This window comes from Macrobrachium rosenbergii, chromosome 25 (assembly GCF_040412425.1).
Source record: "Macrobrachium rosenbergii isolate ZJJX-2024 chromosome 25, ASM4041242v1, whole genome shotgun sequence".
NCBI classification, from domain to species: Eukaryota; Metazoa; Arthropoda; class Malacostraca; order Decapoda; family Palaemonidae; genus Macrobrachium; species Macrobrachium rosenbergii.
Window position 1 is genome coordinate 15,146,303 of NC_089765.1, and position 15,115 is coordinate 15,161,417.

Consider the following 15,115-nt stretch of genomic DNA (forward strand, 5'->3'; position numbering starts at 1 on the left):
TTTGCTTACACTTAGATTCATATTGTAACACTCGTGATTATGGTGTGTGTGTGTGTGTGTATATATATATATATATATATATATATATATATATATATAAATATATATATATATATATATATATATATATATATATATATATATATATATATATATATATATATATATATATATATATATAATATATTGATGTATATATACATACATATATATATATGTATGTATATGTATATATACATATATATTGTATTTTTCACGCTCATAATTATGTACACAATTTTAAACATTTCTGAAATTCCTAAGTTGGCAACACACGCTGTGTAATCCAGGGTATGTGCGGTGTGTAACTTGTTATTAAAAATATGCTTTTGGGTAGCTTGTGCTTGCTTGTGTCACTGATTTTGTGTGTGTGAGTGTACACGTTAAAAGTATTCTATATATTTGGTATTCTGGGCTTAATATATAAGTTAGAATTCATACATGTTATACATATACATATATGTGTCATGTATGTGTTTGTTTGTTATAGTAATGGACAAGACACATATGAAATATTCTAATGTGTGTTTTTATGACATAACCTAAACACTATGATTATGAAGACATGACTGAGTTTTGGAAGACTTTTTTCCTCGATGCAGCTTTAGACTTTGTTGTTTTCTGAAGCAAAGGGTTAATAAAAAGGATTATGTTGTGCTGTGAATTATCAGGAAAGGTCTGAAAAGTGTCTTGGTAAGTTAAGTACACTGTATCTCTTGTCTATAAAGGGCGTACATTGCAGTTTTGAGCAAATGAACTTAATAACATAATTAAAATCATACGGGACTTTGATTTGTAAAAGGCTTGGCAGTTTAAAAAAGTCTTCCGACAAGAAAAGAATATATAATATTTTCCTTTTATATAGAAAGACCGCAGCGGTAAGAAGGCTGATAGGTAATATATGGTATAAGACATTTATACCTTTTCTTGCCCTCTCATTCTATATACATCAACACACACACAGACGACATATATATAGAGTTTATATATATGTGTGTGTATGTGTTGCTTATATGAATATTCCATTTGATTTATCGTTATCTTTTAGATAACTGCAATGGACCTACTTGATCGTGACGTGCTTCTGCTGGGAAGATCTCGATTTCCTCAACAGCGGGTCTTGATTCCCTTCTTCAGAAGACAGAGACGAATTCCTGTGAGTCTCTTGAGGTGGAGACTGTCTCCCACTGCTTAAGGAAGACTTAGGGGTGCCAGAACTCCCATTCGCATCCTTAAGACTTCCTGTGGACAAGGAGGAAGGAGACTCCCCTCTGTGCCTTACTTCCGGCGCGCCCGCTCTCAACTGCGCCAGCTGCTCCCCGGTGATGTCGGAGAAGCTGACCTTGCGATTCCTTTCCTTGTCAGAACCCCCTGATTCCGGCCCTTCCTCGATGTTGGGGGTGGCGTGGCCGCTGCGGACGACCTCGGAGTGGTAGTCCTCACTTCCTAGAGCGCTGTCTTTTGAGAGAAAACCTTCCAAATCCTCTTCTTCGAGTTTCTGGACTCTCTCCTGGAGAGTCGCTGACACTGGCAGGCGGAGAGATGGCGCGGGCTCGGAGGATTGCTGGAGAGCCGCGGGGCTTAGTTGGTGGAGACTGCTCATACCACTTGGGTTGAGAGCCCGGCGACGCAGGCTCTCTGACCTCATTGACCTGGTTCGCCTGTTCTTTTTTACTCTCACCAAACGAAGCAAAAACTGGAAGGGAAGTCCCAAGAAAAGTCATAGGGTCAATAAGCTGCTTAAAAGGTTATATTTTGTTCACTTCAGAGTTTTGGGTTGAGCCTACAGTGCAGTTAAACATGTCTTAAACATTTCGTAAACATGTCGGTAACTTGTCACAAACATGTTTCAAACAATTTAGACACATGTCAACGACTTAACCAGTGTTTCATATGATTTTCATTTGCCAAAGATTCACTCTCTACTGATGGGCATTAATAGTTTTCCATCTTGTTTGACATGTGTGCATTTAGTTTCTGGAGTGTTTGTGACATGTTTTACTGCTGTGTAGATGCACCCTTAGAGCTTAAAATATTTTAGAATTAGAGGTGGCCTCATTGTACCCTTCAGTGTCATGCAGAAGTTGTTATGGCATCTACCAACAACCTGAAATCAGTCTACCTGCCTCATGGGAATTCAGCGGGTAAACTGCTTAGTAAGCATTTACCAATTTCAGTATTTGAGCAATTAACAGAATATTTTTAAGTTAAGCCTGAATCTGATAGAGGACTTACGAGGTTTTCCTCACAACTTTGTGGCTGTGTCTTTGGTCATCTCAAGAATGAATGAAAAAATGTTGACAAATGTGAGTGAACTCTCTCTCTGGGTGACCTTGTTATTTGCATTTTCAATATTTGGCTAAACCATTGCTCCACAAAATCTGAATTACCTTTGACAGTATCCTTATTGGCAGTCATGCAGTACTTTCGTTGTATATAGATAAAAACAGTTTAGAATTTAAAGCTGCAGATTGATAAACAGTAAAACTGTAAAGATATTCTTCTACTTACAGCGAGCCAAGCTTCGCTGAGAACCCTTACTAGGATTAGCGGCCTGGCGAGGTAGGGTTGCCCGCTCATATTTTCCTGGAGAGTCTGAATCAGATCCAGGATCCTTAGTTTCTATGGAATGAACAAAAAGGTCAAAAGATTAAGGAACCAGACATTAATGACGCCACGACAAACATGGCAGGATCTTACAAGTAAATACAAGACTGATAAATAACTATAACTTCAAATTTATACCATCCAAAATAGACTCACTGTCACGTGACTTACCTTGGCTATGGTTAGAAGTAATTCCTGTAAAGATTTCCCACTTTGTCTTGTTGGCAATTCCACCATTTGCCTGACGCAGTTCACCTGAAAGTAGATGGTTTTGAAGAGGAAATGAGATTTCTAACTGAAAATGCAATAGGCCTATGTTCGCTCCAGGCATTTATGTACAAAAACGGAACTCACAAAGTAAATTGTAAATCGTTCTGTAAGAGAATAGTGTTCAGTCTAAGTCTATTATATCTCAGAGCTGGAGAATAGGGAAAACTTTATATTAAACTAGTGTTATGGAATAGATAAGAACATTTATTTTAAAATCAATCTGGTACTATTACCTCTCAGCTCTTCCATTAGACTATTGTCGCTTTGAGCTAAAGTTAGGCTCAATATATCCAGATAGTACTAAAGGAAAACTTCATAACCCAGCCTGACTCAGTCCCATAGGGGCCTAATTCTTCACAATATTCTCAATTCCGAAGACCCAACAAAAAGAGAAACATGACTGAATCCTCTCCAGCACCTCAGAGAGAACCAGGCAGCAACTCACGATTCCAGTGGAGAACCTGATCGAATTCTTCCTCATGATGCTCAGCTCATTTCGAACCCTGACGTACATGGCTTCCCGAAACTTGCCCTCGGCCGTGGCTGTAGTGTGCAGGCGCGTGTACAATTGCCCTGTCAGGTAGCCAACAGGTAACTAAAGGAGAACGCTTGTGGAAGCCTTTCTCAAAGAGGCAAGGCAAGTGTTCAGTGCAACAGAATGCATGCACGACGCATCGTCTGATTGCAAGCAAGGCATTGCCAGAGTTTAGGCTTTGCGTTTTGTCAAAATCGTCTCATTTCTGTTAAAAAGCAAGTGTCGTTTGATTTCAGCAATGCTGTGGTCTCTCATTATAGCCATAAACGGTTGGGTAGCTGTAAGCAAGGCATTTTAGTAATCATCTTTTCATTGAATAGGCCTATGTGAACTCTCTCATTCATGCAACAGAAATATTTCCTTTGCAGGGCAGCTTTAACCTCAATCCATGGAAACTCAGGTTTAATTTTACCTCATAAGAAAATTGTTTAGGAACTCATGTTATCTGGCGTAGTATTTTGCTTTTAAATATTGTAAGTGGTATTAACAGTTAAAATTTACATAATTTTTATTTTTTAACTTGCAATAATAACAGCAATGGGAGCGAAGAATATACATATTACAGTTAAAAAAATGGTCTTTGTAAAGCCTTTTTTTATATACAATTTTGTACTATCTATCTTGCTCAGAAAAGTCTTAGTGGAAAATCTTCAATACCTTTCTTACTGAGGACATTTCTGATGAAAAAAAGCACGTATAGGAATCCTAATTTATTAATTCTTGTAATAAAATATAGCCAACAAACTCTGAATATTAGTAAAGGCATCAAACACATGCAAGGGTTAAACCAGTAAAAATTCCTTTAAAAAGCAAAAAATTGGCTACAAGTTCTGACGCCTAACAAGAGCTACATTGTCGTTCACACAATATTCAGTACCTCCCGAGTCCTCCTTCATGAGTCTCCTGGAGTCCAAGGAGGCGTCCGAGAGGTAATCCTCATCCACGAAATCCTCATTGTCCTCGGCTTCGTATCCTTCGGAGTTCCTTCTCAGGGAACCGTTCTTGCTCTTTGGGAGAGCTCCCTCGGCAGGTTTCTGAAACCACGACAGATCACGTTTGAAAAGCCACTAAAGATATGTTTTTCACTCTCATTTCCTCGGAGAATTTTTATTAAATTGCTGCCTTAAGACATACTGATAAATACATCTTACTGGATAGCTGTTACCTAAAGGCTAACGCCTGAAGAAGACCGGTTTTCAAGGCTTAGTTTTAGGCCTATACTGACAGCCTCAGAAACTTGAATGTGAGGTTTTGAATTTTAAGAAAATTTGGCAATATGCATTCTGGTGGGTCAAATGATAATAATTTTCTATCAATATGAGTAAGTTAATCAAAGTTCTTTTCTTCTGACATCAATTATAGTTTGTTACTGAGCATGATTTTTTTAGGCAATTCTACAGTAGTAAGACCACAACTGCTACTACATGCAAACATATGTGTATATATATATATATATATATATATATATATATATATATATATATATATATATATATATATATATATATATATATATTCATTTATTTATTTACATGGAACTGAGACTAATCAACAAAATCAGAAACTCCAACACAATACAACAAAAGGAAAACAATACAGAAGACTTCCTCTATGAAAAATCTAAACATTTTAGTGCCCCTAACACGAAAACATGTAAAAAAACCAGTTAATTTCTTAAAGCTATTCTTCAGATTGATAAACCACCCACCTGTGCAGTAAAACTAGAGATGGTTTTGCCAATAAATCTAATAGGCTTCATGAGAAAGGCAACGAGGGCAAAAATCTGGTCTTGCAGAAGGACGAAGTACTTGTCTGCAGTCGTGAGGTTCCTGTCCAAGAAGTAAACGACGCTCTCCTTGAACCACATGAATCTGACGCCCGCTGCGTCTCGCCACTGCAAGAGAAGGTCAGGTCAGTTGGAATCAGCTGGAAAATGTCAGGTCAATTGGAATAAGTTGGAAAACCACCCTTCTGATCAGGGTTTCAGGTTTTATTGGTCTAAGGGAATCAGTTGGAACACTGCAGTTTTTGGTTGGTGTCCTCAGCCTAAGGGGAAATAAATATTTTTCTAAAATTGGCAGTAAAGATGGCATTAAGGGACAAGTAAGTTAAGTTCCCATTAATTTTTTTGAATGGTGTGATGTTGCTATAGTGGATTAGGACCTGGGTTCATTGGTTACAAAATGAAAACTGCGCTTTTCAGTTGAGTTTCTTAGCATAAAGGAAATCAATTAGACCTTTCAGATCTCAAGGCTTCACGGAAAACTAACAGCATATTCATCTGAATTCCTAAATGGTGACATGTCCAAACTTTAAGCCCACAGGGTTCAATGCCCAATGAGACACTCTACAAAAAGTTTAAGCTGCTATTGACGTCACTTCCGCCAATACTGAGGCAGCTGGTAAGAGGCTTAGCAGTGATGAAACTGCCTAAAAAAAAAAAAAAAAAAAAAAAAAAAAAAAAAAGTCTAAGCAGGTGCTGGATATAACCAAAAACTAAACCTTTTTTTTAGGGTGTATTCGTACATAAAAAAAATTATCATTTTAATTAAGCATTTTATTTTATTTTTCGAAGCGAGGAACTGATCCCTAACATCCTATACGAAGCAGGTGCGGAACAACCCGTTCATAAAAAAAGTTGTTTTGCAACAAAAAAAGTTGTTTTGCAACACTGCATTAAGACATCTGAGGCCTTAATTGACCAATTTGCATTCTCCGTCACGTTTCAGTCAGCGAATCATCGTGATGGGGTGATTCACCACCATTCGTGATTCATTGGAAATACTTCAAGATTCGTAGGAAATACTTGACGACTAGAATGACGATTCGCATTCCTATAGATAATTCGTTATGTCTGAAATCACAATTCTGGTAAATTTATATTAAAAGAATGCAATACGAGTGAAGTTAGTTGTTTATCATAGAACTTGACAAATCACTTGATCGCGAAAGAATTCAAAAAGGTCTGGAAATGGAAGTAATGAATTGATTTTGTAATTAGTTTTCGATTTTAGTGCTATTTTCAGATGAAGACAGTTTCTGAGTGGGCATGTCCTTATAAACACCGAGCTCGATGTTTTCCTTTGTCAGAGTAAAGTGAAAAGGAATTCAAAACTTAACAGAGAGATATGCAAAGTATTAATATATTTATATATATAGAGTGTGTGTGACTGAATGAGTCTAACCCCACGTAACATCGAAGTGATATCAATTAAATATAACGCAAATATTTAGATACATTTCACCACTTCACTTGAACTGATTAACCTGGGTAACTCTATCTCTCTCATTTTTCTATAAATCCAAATAAACAACTAGGAGGACGAATGCCCGCGTGATCAGCAAAAAAAAAAAGACTTAAATAACTGGTATTGACGTTTGTAATTTAAGAGTCATCACTCAAATGACTTGCTGGACTTTTTTATGAGACTCCCAAATCTCTCCGCATACCATACTGTCATGGTTAGATGCTGAAATAATTTTTCAGCCTAACAGTAGGAGATTAAAAAAAAAAAGCTAAAAACTTAAACAAGTTTTTCGCAGATCTGTTGGAGAAGGAGGTAAAACATTCAAATCACCCACTGACCCAGTCTGTCCTGCGAGTCACAGTCTCTAGGGCGTAAACGGTTCCAGAATCCATGTGGCCTACGAGTTTGATGACAACTTGTGGCATGGACAAGTTATGGAGTAATGTCCACCACCAAACTACAGCGACCTGGTTAAAATAAGCAATCATTTATCAATAATTAACTGTGGTTTATCAGTTAGACTTATTTTAATCCAGTCATCTCCACAGGCACGCGTTTAGGTACTCAGATTCAGCAGATTTTACAATTTCTTCATTCTGAGATATATAGATCTAGACTTATAGAGTCATGACTAAGTCTCTCAATCTTATTCATCATTAATATACTGGAATTTATATCTTACCTCGATCATCAAGAGATACCAACCAACGAGGAACATTCCTCTCAAGTTCGCATAGCGTTTCGCGGTCGACTGATAGAATTGCATCAACGTCTCCTGGTCTTGCACCCATCGAACTGTCTTGAGGTCAGCTAGCGCCAAGTGCGAGGACGACTCTGGACGAGCCTGTTCTTGGGGTAATTTTCTTCCGCTCATGGTAGCCGTGGTTATTCTGTAAGAAAAGGAACAAAATTAAATGGTTTCCTTTTTATTTTTGTCCGCATTTTGGTCTAGGGAGAATTTTTCATCTTTACTTTATCCGGGCCTCAGGAAAAAATGAAGGATAGACTGTTTTTTTTTCCCACCATTATTCTGTATTAAGTCTAAACGTTGCGGAGATTCTGCTCCCATAACAATCATTCTTGATGTTTTCCTTTTTAACTTTTTACTTCTTCTTGATTATCTGTGTTGGTATTGGTTGTCAAATTTTTCATTTCTATTTTTGGTATATTCTTGGTCATTTATATAATTTTAATTGACCTTATTATTGATGGATTAAATTTGCGTCTAGGATAGGTATAAAATGGCCTCAGTTAGGCATACAGAAATGGAATATTGATGAAATAAAAAATGATTGTTTACTAAATTATTTCCAGTTATAAATGAAGCGAGTCTATCATCTTTATCGGTATTTAAATGGTAAAACCAAAGGCATGAATCATAATTGAGAGAGAGAGAGAGAGAGAGAGAGAGAGAGAGAGAGAGAGAGAGAGAGAGAGAGAGAGAGAGATAGGCTTAACCGCGTGAAGTTCATTTTACACAACGAGAAATATCGGCTTTTATTCCAGTATAACGAAGCATCGATGTCTTGGCAATTTTCTCATAACAAACCTTATCTCAAGACACCTCTTTCGCTCTCTCTTTGTCTCTCAGTAATGAACCTAATCGTCACCAAAACCCTTTTGCTTTTTTTTTCCCTTCTCTTTGGTTTCATCACCGCTAAATTTTCTCTCCGCAAATATTTCGTCGGCGTTTCCAGTTATAACCGTTTCCCTCGAGATAAATTGCTGGAACGTCAAGGAGGAGTTCACTGGTTATAGACAGGCTTATATTTTGTTGTTTGTTATTCAGTAAAGTAAGTTATCAGGAAATGTAGCAAAATACAAGACCCACAACTGATGTGATTCATATCGGCCTAGTAACGAAAGTACCTCTCGCGCGGGAATGTTCAGAGCAAAAATATATCTTTCGCGTACAGAATATGTGAAAGCGAAGTCAATAAAAGGTAGTTTACTATTTCATAAGACTTATGTTTCAGACGGGATTGAAAACAGCGCATCAGTCATCAAAATTAGAAAGTAAAATAGAAAAATGTTTATCGCTTTCAGATCAGAGCGAGATCATGATTCGGTGAAGATAAAAGCAGTCCAATGTTTATGATCCTACCTGGTTCAGACGAATTGCACCATTTAACTCGTTGCCTCTATCTTTGGAAGCGAGACATCCTCGTCACGAAAAGAATTTGTCATGAGATAACCTTTTGATAATAAAAGGACACCAGATACAAAGGCCCAAGTAGGAGATGTTATCTCGCGTCAACGCCACCTTAATTATATTGATAAATTTCGTTTTTTTCTGATAAAGCCACGAAAAAAAAGTCACGGTTGTCTCGTTAGGTCAATACGTACAATGATGAAGAGAATTACTGTGTGGTAGGAGTCCAGGGAGGTGATAAGGAACCCCCAAAATAGATATTTGATTAGGTTTTGGGCAATGCAGTCTTTGAAAATCTAGTTGGCATCATGAATAGGCCTATTCGTTCTGGCTAGCTACGTCGGGGAAAGGAAAATACTTGTTTGCGTGTATGTAGCCTGGGTAACAGAACTGACACTTTTGAAATAAGTGAATTTGAAAAAAACTGAACTCACTGAAAGATTTCACCCTAGGGATATGATATGACAGAATGTTCGTCAAGAATCAGGTAAAAATTCATATAATTTCGATGGCTCCCACCGCCTATGACTTCGCGAAATGTACACCCATGGACTTTAGATGAAAAAGAAAGATGGCAGAAGAAGAAGAAAGTTTAGATGATAGCTATAACAGGCCTAATATTATCTGGCTTTTTTGAGGGTCCCCTTGAACGAGATTATGCTACGGTTCTCGTGGGCACAGTAACAGAGATACCGCGGGAACCCAAGAGCAGTTAGAACCACAATCATGACACTAGAATCACTATAGATCCGGTCTTTTTTGGTCAATGTACGTAAAGTTGACCCATCCATAAATCATTTCTATATTAGACCTTTGTTTTCTATTTGTCAGTTATTGATCTCATATTACGAACAAATTACTACTAAGCAAAATAGTACTCTGGCGTAAGCCAAGCCACAATTGACGTGAGTCTAGCGATTACCAGATCTAGTTTAGTTTTTTAATCAAAACTTCCTGTTTACGAGCTCTTGAGGAAGGAGGCCAAGGCATCGTGACAAACGTGGACTTTACACTGACTTTAGTAAAGTCTTATCTGAATTTGATAGCGAGCTTCAAGCAATTTTTTTTGTAGATCTAAGGAAGATGCTAGTCCCATGAATTCAAAGGTCACGTGGAGCATGAGTAAGCTGAAAGGAAGTCATGAAAATTGACAAGTTCTTCATCAAAAGTCAAGATAATAGTGATAAGGTCATGAATCATTATCGAGATACTGCTTTAAAAAAGCGACGATTTTAACAAGTTATGTTAGTTCACAGATATATGTGTTACAAACCTAAAAGAATAAAAAATTCAGCATCTCAAATCTGTTTTAGGCTCGTAGCCCCTCTCTCGCGGGCAACGGATTACTGGACGTTGGAAAAAAAAAATGTGTATTTTCCTCCATAATGTTTCGGACACAGAATTAGCAATAAACTAGGCATTTTGACAGAGTATCTCCTTCAAGAGACACGGAACTCATTTGATAGACTCATATTCTTGGAAATGATTAAAATGACCATCCAAATGTTTGCAGGAAAAGCCGCCATTTTGGCGAGAAAAAAAAGTAACAGTAAACTTAAAGAAACTGATAAAATCTTTGATACGTAAATGAGCAGATCTAGAAATTGAGTAAAATGGCTCTTCCGTAACTGAACCTATTTCCTTTTACATTTTATATCCAAAACTTCGATTCTGCAACGGCTGCCCTAATGTCTACTTGAAGTTGGGAAGAAGTTACTCCAGTTTGATGTCACATTGAAAAGGTGTTTAATTTAGCGAATATTTACCGAGGAATAAGTCACTTACATATTCATGAATGCTCCAACATTTAATGCCACTGATAAGTATATACTCACGCGCACACGCGCACACACAAGTATATAATCTACGTAACATATCTTACAACTTTTCTTCGTTGGCTCCGTCAATTTTCCACCCCAAAATTAATGTTTTCATGGACGATATCTAGTTGATTTATAGAGTTGTTCGTGTGAACTAGTAATTGCATAAGTAGCTAAATGATAAAAATCTAAAACAGGAAAGTGTCAGTCGACTGATTAGGCGCTGATTCGCATTTTTATATATTTTATTCCACAGACAAATTAGCCTTTCTTTACCTGCGATACTTTACAATATTAACGGGGAGGCATATTCAAATGAGCATTTGAACGCGACAAACTAGCTTCGATAAATGATGGTATAACAAAATAATTCTTCATTTAATTTGGAAGAGTTATAATTATTATTATTATTATTATTATTATTATTATTATTATTATTATTATTATTATTATTATTATTATTATTATTATTATTATTATTGTTTTACTGATGCAAGGTAGCAACAATAATCAATTAGTTGATACGGATATGATCTATCAACTGACGTCAACAGACAATGGTTATTTATTAAAACAAGATTTAAAACGAAAAGTAGGCAGATAATAATGTGAAGAAAAGCTCCTTCGTATCATTCAAATATAAATACCATCTCGTTGAGACAAATACATTAATGACATCCATTGATATTTCATCACTGAGAGGGGAAAGCCCTTCCCAGATTCTCAAGACCAGACCAGTTGGCAACAGGAGACACAATACCAAAATTAAACAATCGTACTTCAAGAGTAGAATGTACAGATATTCTGAGACCAACAGCTGTAGACAGCCCATTCATGCAGCGATTACAGACAGCACAGAATCTCTGGGAACAAACTGCCTTGAACAGGCCATTTGCACAGCGATTACAGACAGCACAGAATCTCTGGGAACAAACTGCCTTGAACAGGCCATTCACGCAGCGATTACAGACAGCACAGAATCTCTGGGAACAAACAGCCATGAACTGGCCATTCGTGCAGCAGTATACTGGCAGAACAAAACCTCTGGGAATAGACAGCAATGAACAGACCACTCGTGCAGCGAATACAGACAGCACAGAACCTCTGGGAACAAACAGCCATGAACTGGCCATACATGCAGAGAGTACCGGCAGAACAAAACCTCTGGGAATAGACAGCAATAAACAGACCATCTGTGCAACGAGTACAGACCACAGAACCTCTGGGAATGCACAGCCAAGAACAGGCTATTCGTGCAACGATTACAGACAGTTCTGTGATGACAGAAACCACAGGATATTCACAGCTGCAGCAGGAACCAATATTCCCACCACAGGAGAGTATCTGAAGGTTTCTGATTCCTCTTGTGGCTTAATGGATGTCTGTGTTTTGGGTAAAATTCTTGGTTCAAAGTCTCCTAGAGCGGGCCAGTGTATAAGCCTTAAATCTGGTGGCTTTGTACTTTGTAAATTGTAAAGTGTTGGGGACTTTGTCAGCGACTTTCTTGCTTCAGCAAACAGATTGGCACAAGAGATGAGCTTCCAGCACCTTGAGTGGAAGAGGTACTGGAAAGGAAGGGTCTTATTATCCCTGAAATTGAAGAATACATGTAATTCAGAAGTGAGTAGCCCAGAGGTGTGTGTGTGTGCAAGTACTAATGTTGGGAGTGTTTTCTACAGCAGGTAAGGTATAAAGATGTCCATTTTAGTAATTCTGTGTTTTGTCAACCAAAACTTTCTAAAAGAAATGTAGAAAAAGAAAGAGTTAAATTATTTTAAGAAAGTGAAATCAGCCAACTACAGTAAGCTTAAAATAATGATTTTTTCGTCAAAATATTCTCACAGAGAAGCATGTCATAATGACCTTCTGAGATAATTTATTCATCATTTTCTTGTTTTGTATTGAAGACGACATTCAGATCGTGTCCCAATATTCATCAGTAGGATTCTGTCAGTCATCACATTTGAAATACACTTCCAAAATATTTTTTTTATAGACCTGAAATTCTGAATATATCAGTCAGGGGCAAGTACAAGAATCACGTTCGAATATCCTCAGTGCCCTGACATGGGACCTGATTGAGTCTAGTTTTTTCCCCTGATTTAGCTATTCACCATGACGCTGCTGCAAAGTTAGGTCTAACTGATAGTGACTAGACAGTTTGCGGTTGGAATTAGGACAGCTGCGACTACTTTTTTTTTTTGACATCTTACGTAAAGAAAATCTTTTTTCTCCATGACTTTCCGTCACGTTAGCAGAACTCTACTGCTATGAACTTATTCGCATCTTGAAACAAGTGAAAAACGCGCCGAAGTTTCTGTACAGTCGCTACAGCGTATAATCAAGGCCACCAAAAATAGACCTATCTTTCGATGGTCTCGGTATAACGCTGTGTGAGCCGCGGCCCATGAAACTTTAATCACGGCACGGTGGTGGCCTAGCCTATACTGCTGCCAGAAGCACGATTATGGCTATCTTTAACCTCAAATAAAATAAAAACTGCTGAGGCTAGAGGGCTGCAATTTGGTATGCTTAATGATTGGAAGGTGTATGATCAACATACCAATTTGCAGCCCTCGAGCCTCAGTATTTTTTAAGATCTGAGGGCGGACAGAAAAAAGTGCGGACAGATGAAAGTGCGGACGGACAGACAAAGCCGTCACAATAGTTTTCTTTTACAGAAAACTAAAACTTATATTTCTAATTTCCTGAAGCCACATTTCACTATAGTTACAGGTTTAATACTTCATCACAGTCTGCTCTTGATCATTCATTTTTATACTGGGACAACAAATTAAATTCGAAAATGACACAACAAATTTTAGGCTAAAGTTGGATTTTTGGTAGCAAATTATTTCTTTTATATAAGAACTATATTTTAGAGATGACATCACTGAATTTCCATCCCTCATGATTTGAGATCTTACGTTCTGTTTTCAGAGACTATAAAATGGGTTCTCCCATACATCCAGCCCTGGGGAACCTTTCCCTTATTCAGATGTACCTTACACGCCCTGTCCGGCAACTCAGTTAGACTCAGCCACAAAAGTGATAATCACACTCGGTCACAAGGCGGTAAACAGTGAAATTATGGCGTATGTCTTCTGATTTTGTAGAGAAAGAGAGAGAGAGGAAGAGATGGAGAGAGATTGCTATTGGTTCAAAGAGACATTACGGCAACACTGGGTTCTTTTTCAGATTGCTCAACCTGGGGTTCTATTTTTAAAATGCTCTACAGTGGGTTCTCTTCTTAGAATTTAACTTTTTCATTCAAGTTGGGTGCACAAGCGATAATAAAAAGGAAATGCAAACAAATGAAAAAATCAGAAGTGACATCTGTGAATGAGGAAGACGATGTGGGGAAAACAGGAGATAATAAAAAAGGAGAATGTCTGGAAAGATAACAAAGAGGAGGAGGAGGAGGAGGAGGAGGAGGAGGAGGAGGAGGGAGGAGGAGGAGGAGGAGGAGGAGTAGGAGGAGGAGGAGGAGGAGGAGGAGGAGAAGGAAGACTTTAAATGTTATGATAATGCACAGAAAGAGAAGTAAAAGCTAATCTTCCCAGTTTCCAGTTCAAGGAGCCGTTACAAAGGTACAAACCCAGTACTGCGACTACTACTACTAATACACTTCTGATAGTCATAGTTCCCTTTGCCCTCACAATTATAGTCCTTTGCTTCATTTCACATAACCACTCCAGTCTGCATCACATTCTTATTTAAAAATGGAAGAATTAAAGAAACTGATAACAAAACCACGAGGAAAATAACAGCAAAGCACTTAAAAAACATTTCAAAGTCGAAGCAACATCCGTCGTACCTTTCAGTCCCTGCCCAGAGTAAAATTACGAAGACGAATTAAAAAAAGAGAGAGACTTACCTCTGAATGAAGTCGCTCCCAGACTCGAAGGGAAACCCAACGCGATGACTATTTGCAACCTGAAACTCGACTGAGAACCTCAACTGAGACATAGAGTAGCCACTAAGAAAGGTCTACGCGTGATTACCTGCTTTGACAGAGCGAGCCTGCTCCACTGTGATAAATATAGTCGCGAGCGCTCTCTCTCTCTCTCTCTCTCAACTGGACACCCCCGAGAGAAAGCCAAGGTCTATCTTCCCCAGCGCTACCTGACCCTTAGACTCCAGCGCCTGACTGCACCTCAACTCGGATATTGGGCCCCTTACGTCTCTCTCTCTCTCTCTCTCTCTCTCTCTCTCTCTCTCTCTCTCTGTGGACGTGAATTTTAATGAGTTTCTAATGCTCTTTGGAATTTTGAAAATAATTTTCTTTGCTTTTAAAAAGGTTTATTTTGAATCGTTGGATGTTTGTTGTTCTTGATCACATCAGGTAAAACGCCTTTATCTGGGAGACGATAAGTTTTTAAGAGTTTGATATCGGAGTTTTTAAACTCAGACAGCTGAGTTTTCTTTATTATTTTTTTTTAAA

At 37.9% G+C, this 15,115-nt stretch overlaps 1 protein-coding gene across 2 annotated transcripts; it reads right to left on the reverse strand.

Moving 5' to 3' along the window:
* Positions 1–249: 249 nt before the first annotated feature.
* LOC136852360 (uncharacterized) lies at positions 250–14,833 on the reverse strand. Of its 2 annotated transcripts, none has more exons than XM_067126948.1 (9): positions 14,676–14,833; positions 7,382–7,589; positions 7,038–7,166; positions 5,160–5,345; positions 4,329–4,485; positions 3,362–3,489; positions 2,818–2,901; positions 2,551–2,661; positions 250–1,735 (listed from the first exon to the last, which is right to left on the reverse strand). In XM_067126948.1, the coding sequence occupies exons 2-9, from the start codon at positions 7,571–7,573 to the stop codon at positions 1,103–1,105; spliced, it is 1,620 nt and encodes a 539-aa protein (XP_066983049.1). In that variant the 5' UTR covers positions 7,574–7,589; positions 14,676–14,833; the 3' UTR covers positions 250–1,102. The 2 variants fall into 2 exon arrangements, with proteins under 2 accessions (XP_066983049.1, XP_066983048.1); XM_067126947.1 differs by having other exon boundaries at positions 14,549–14,762.
* Between the last annotated feature and the right edge of the window lie 282 nt (positions 14,834–15,115).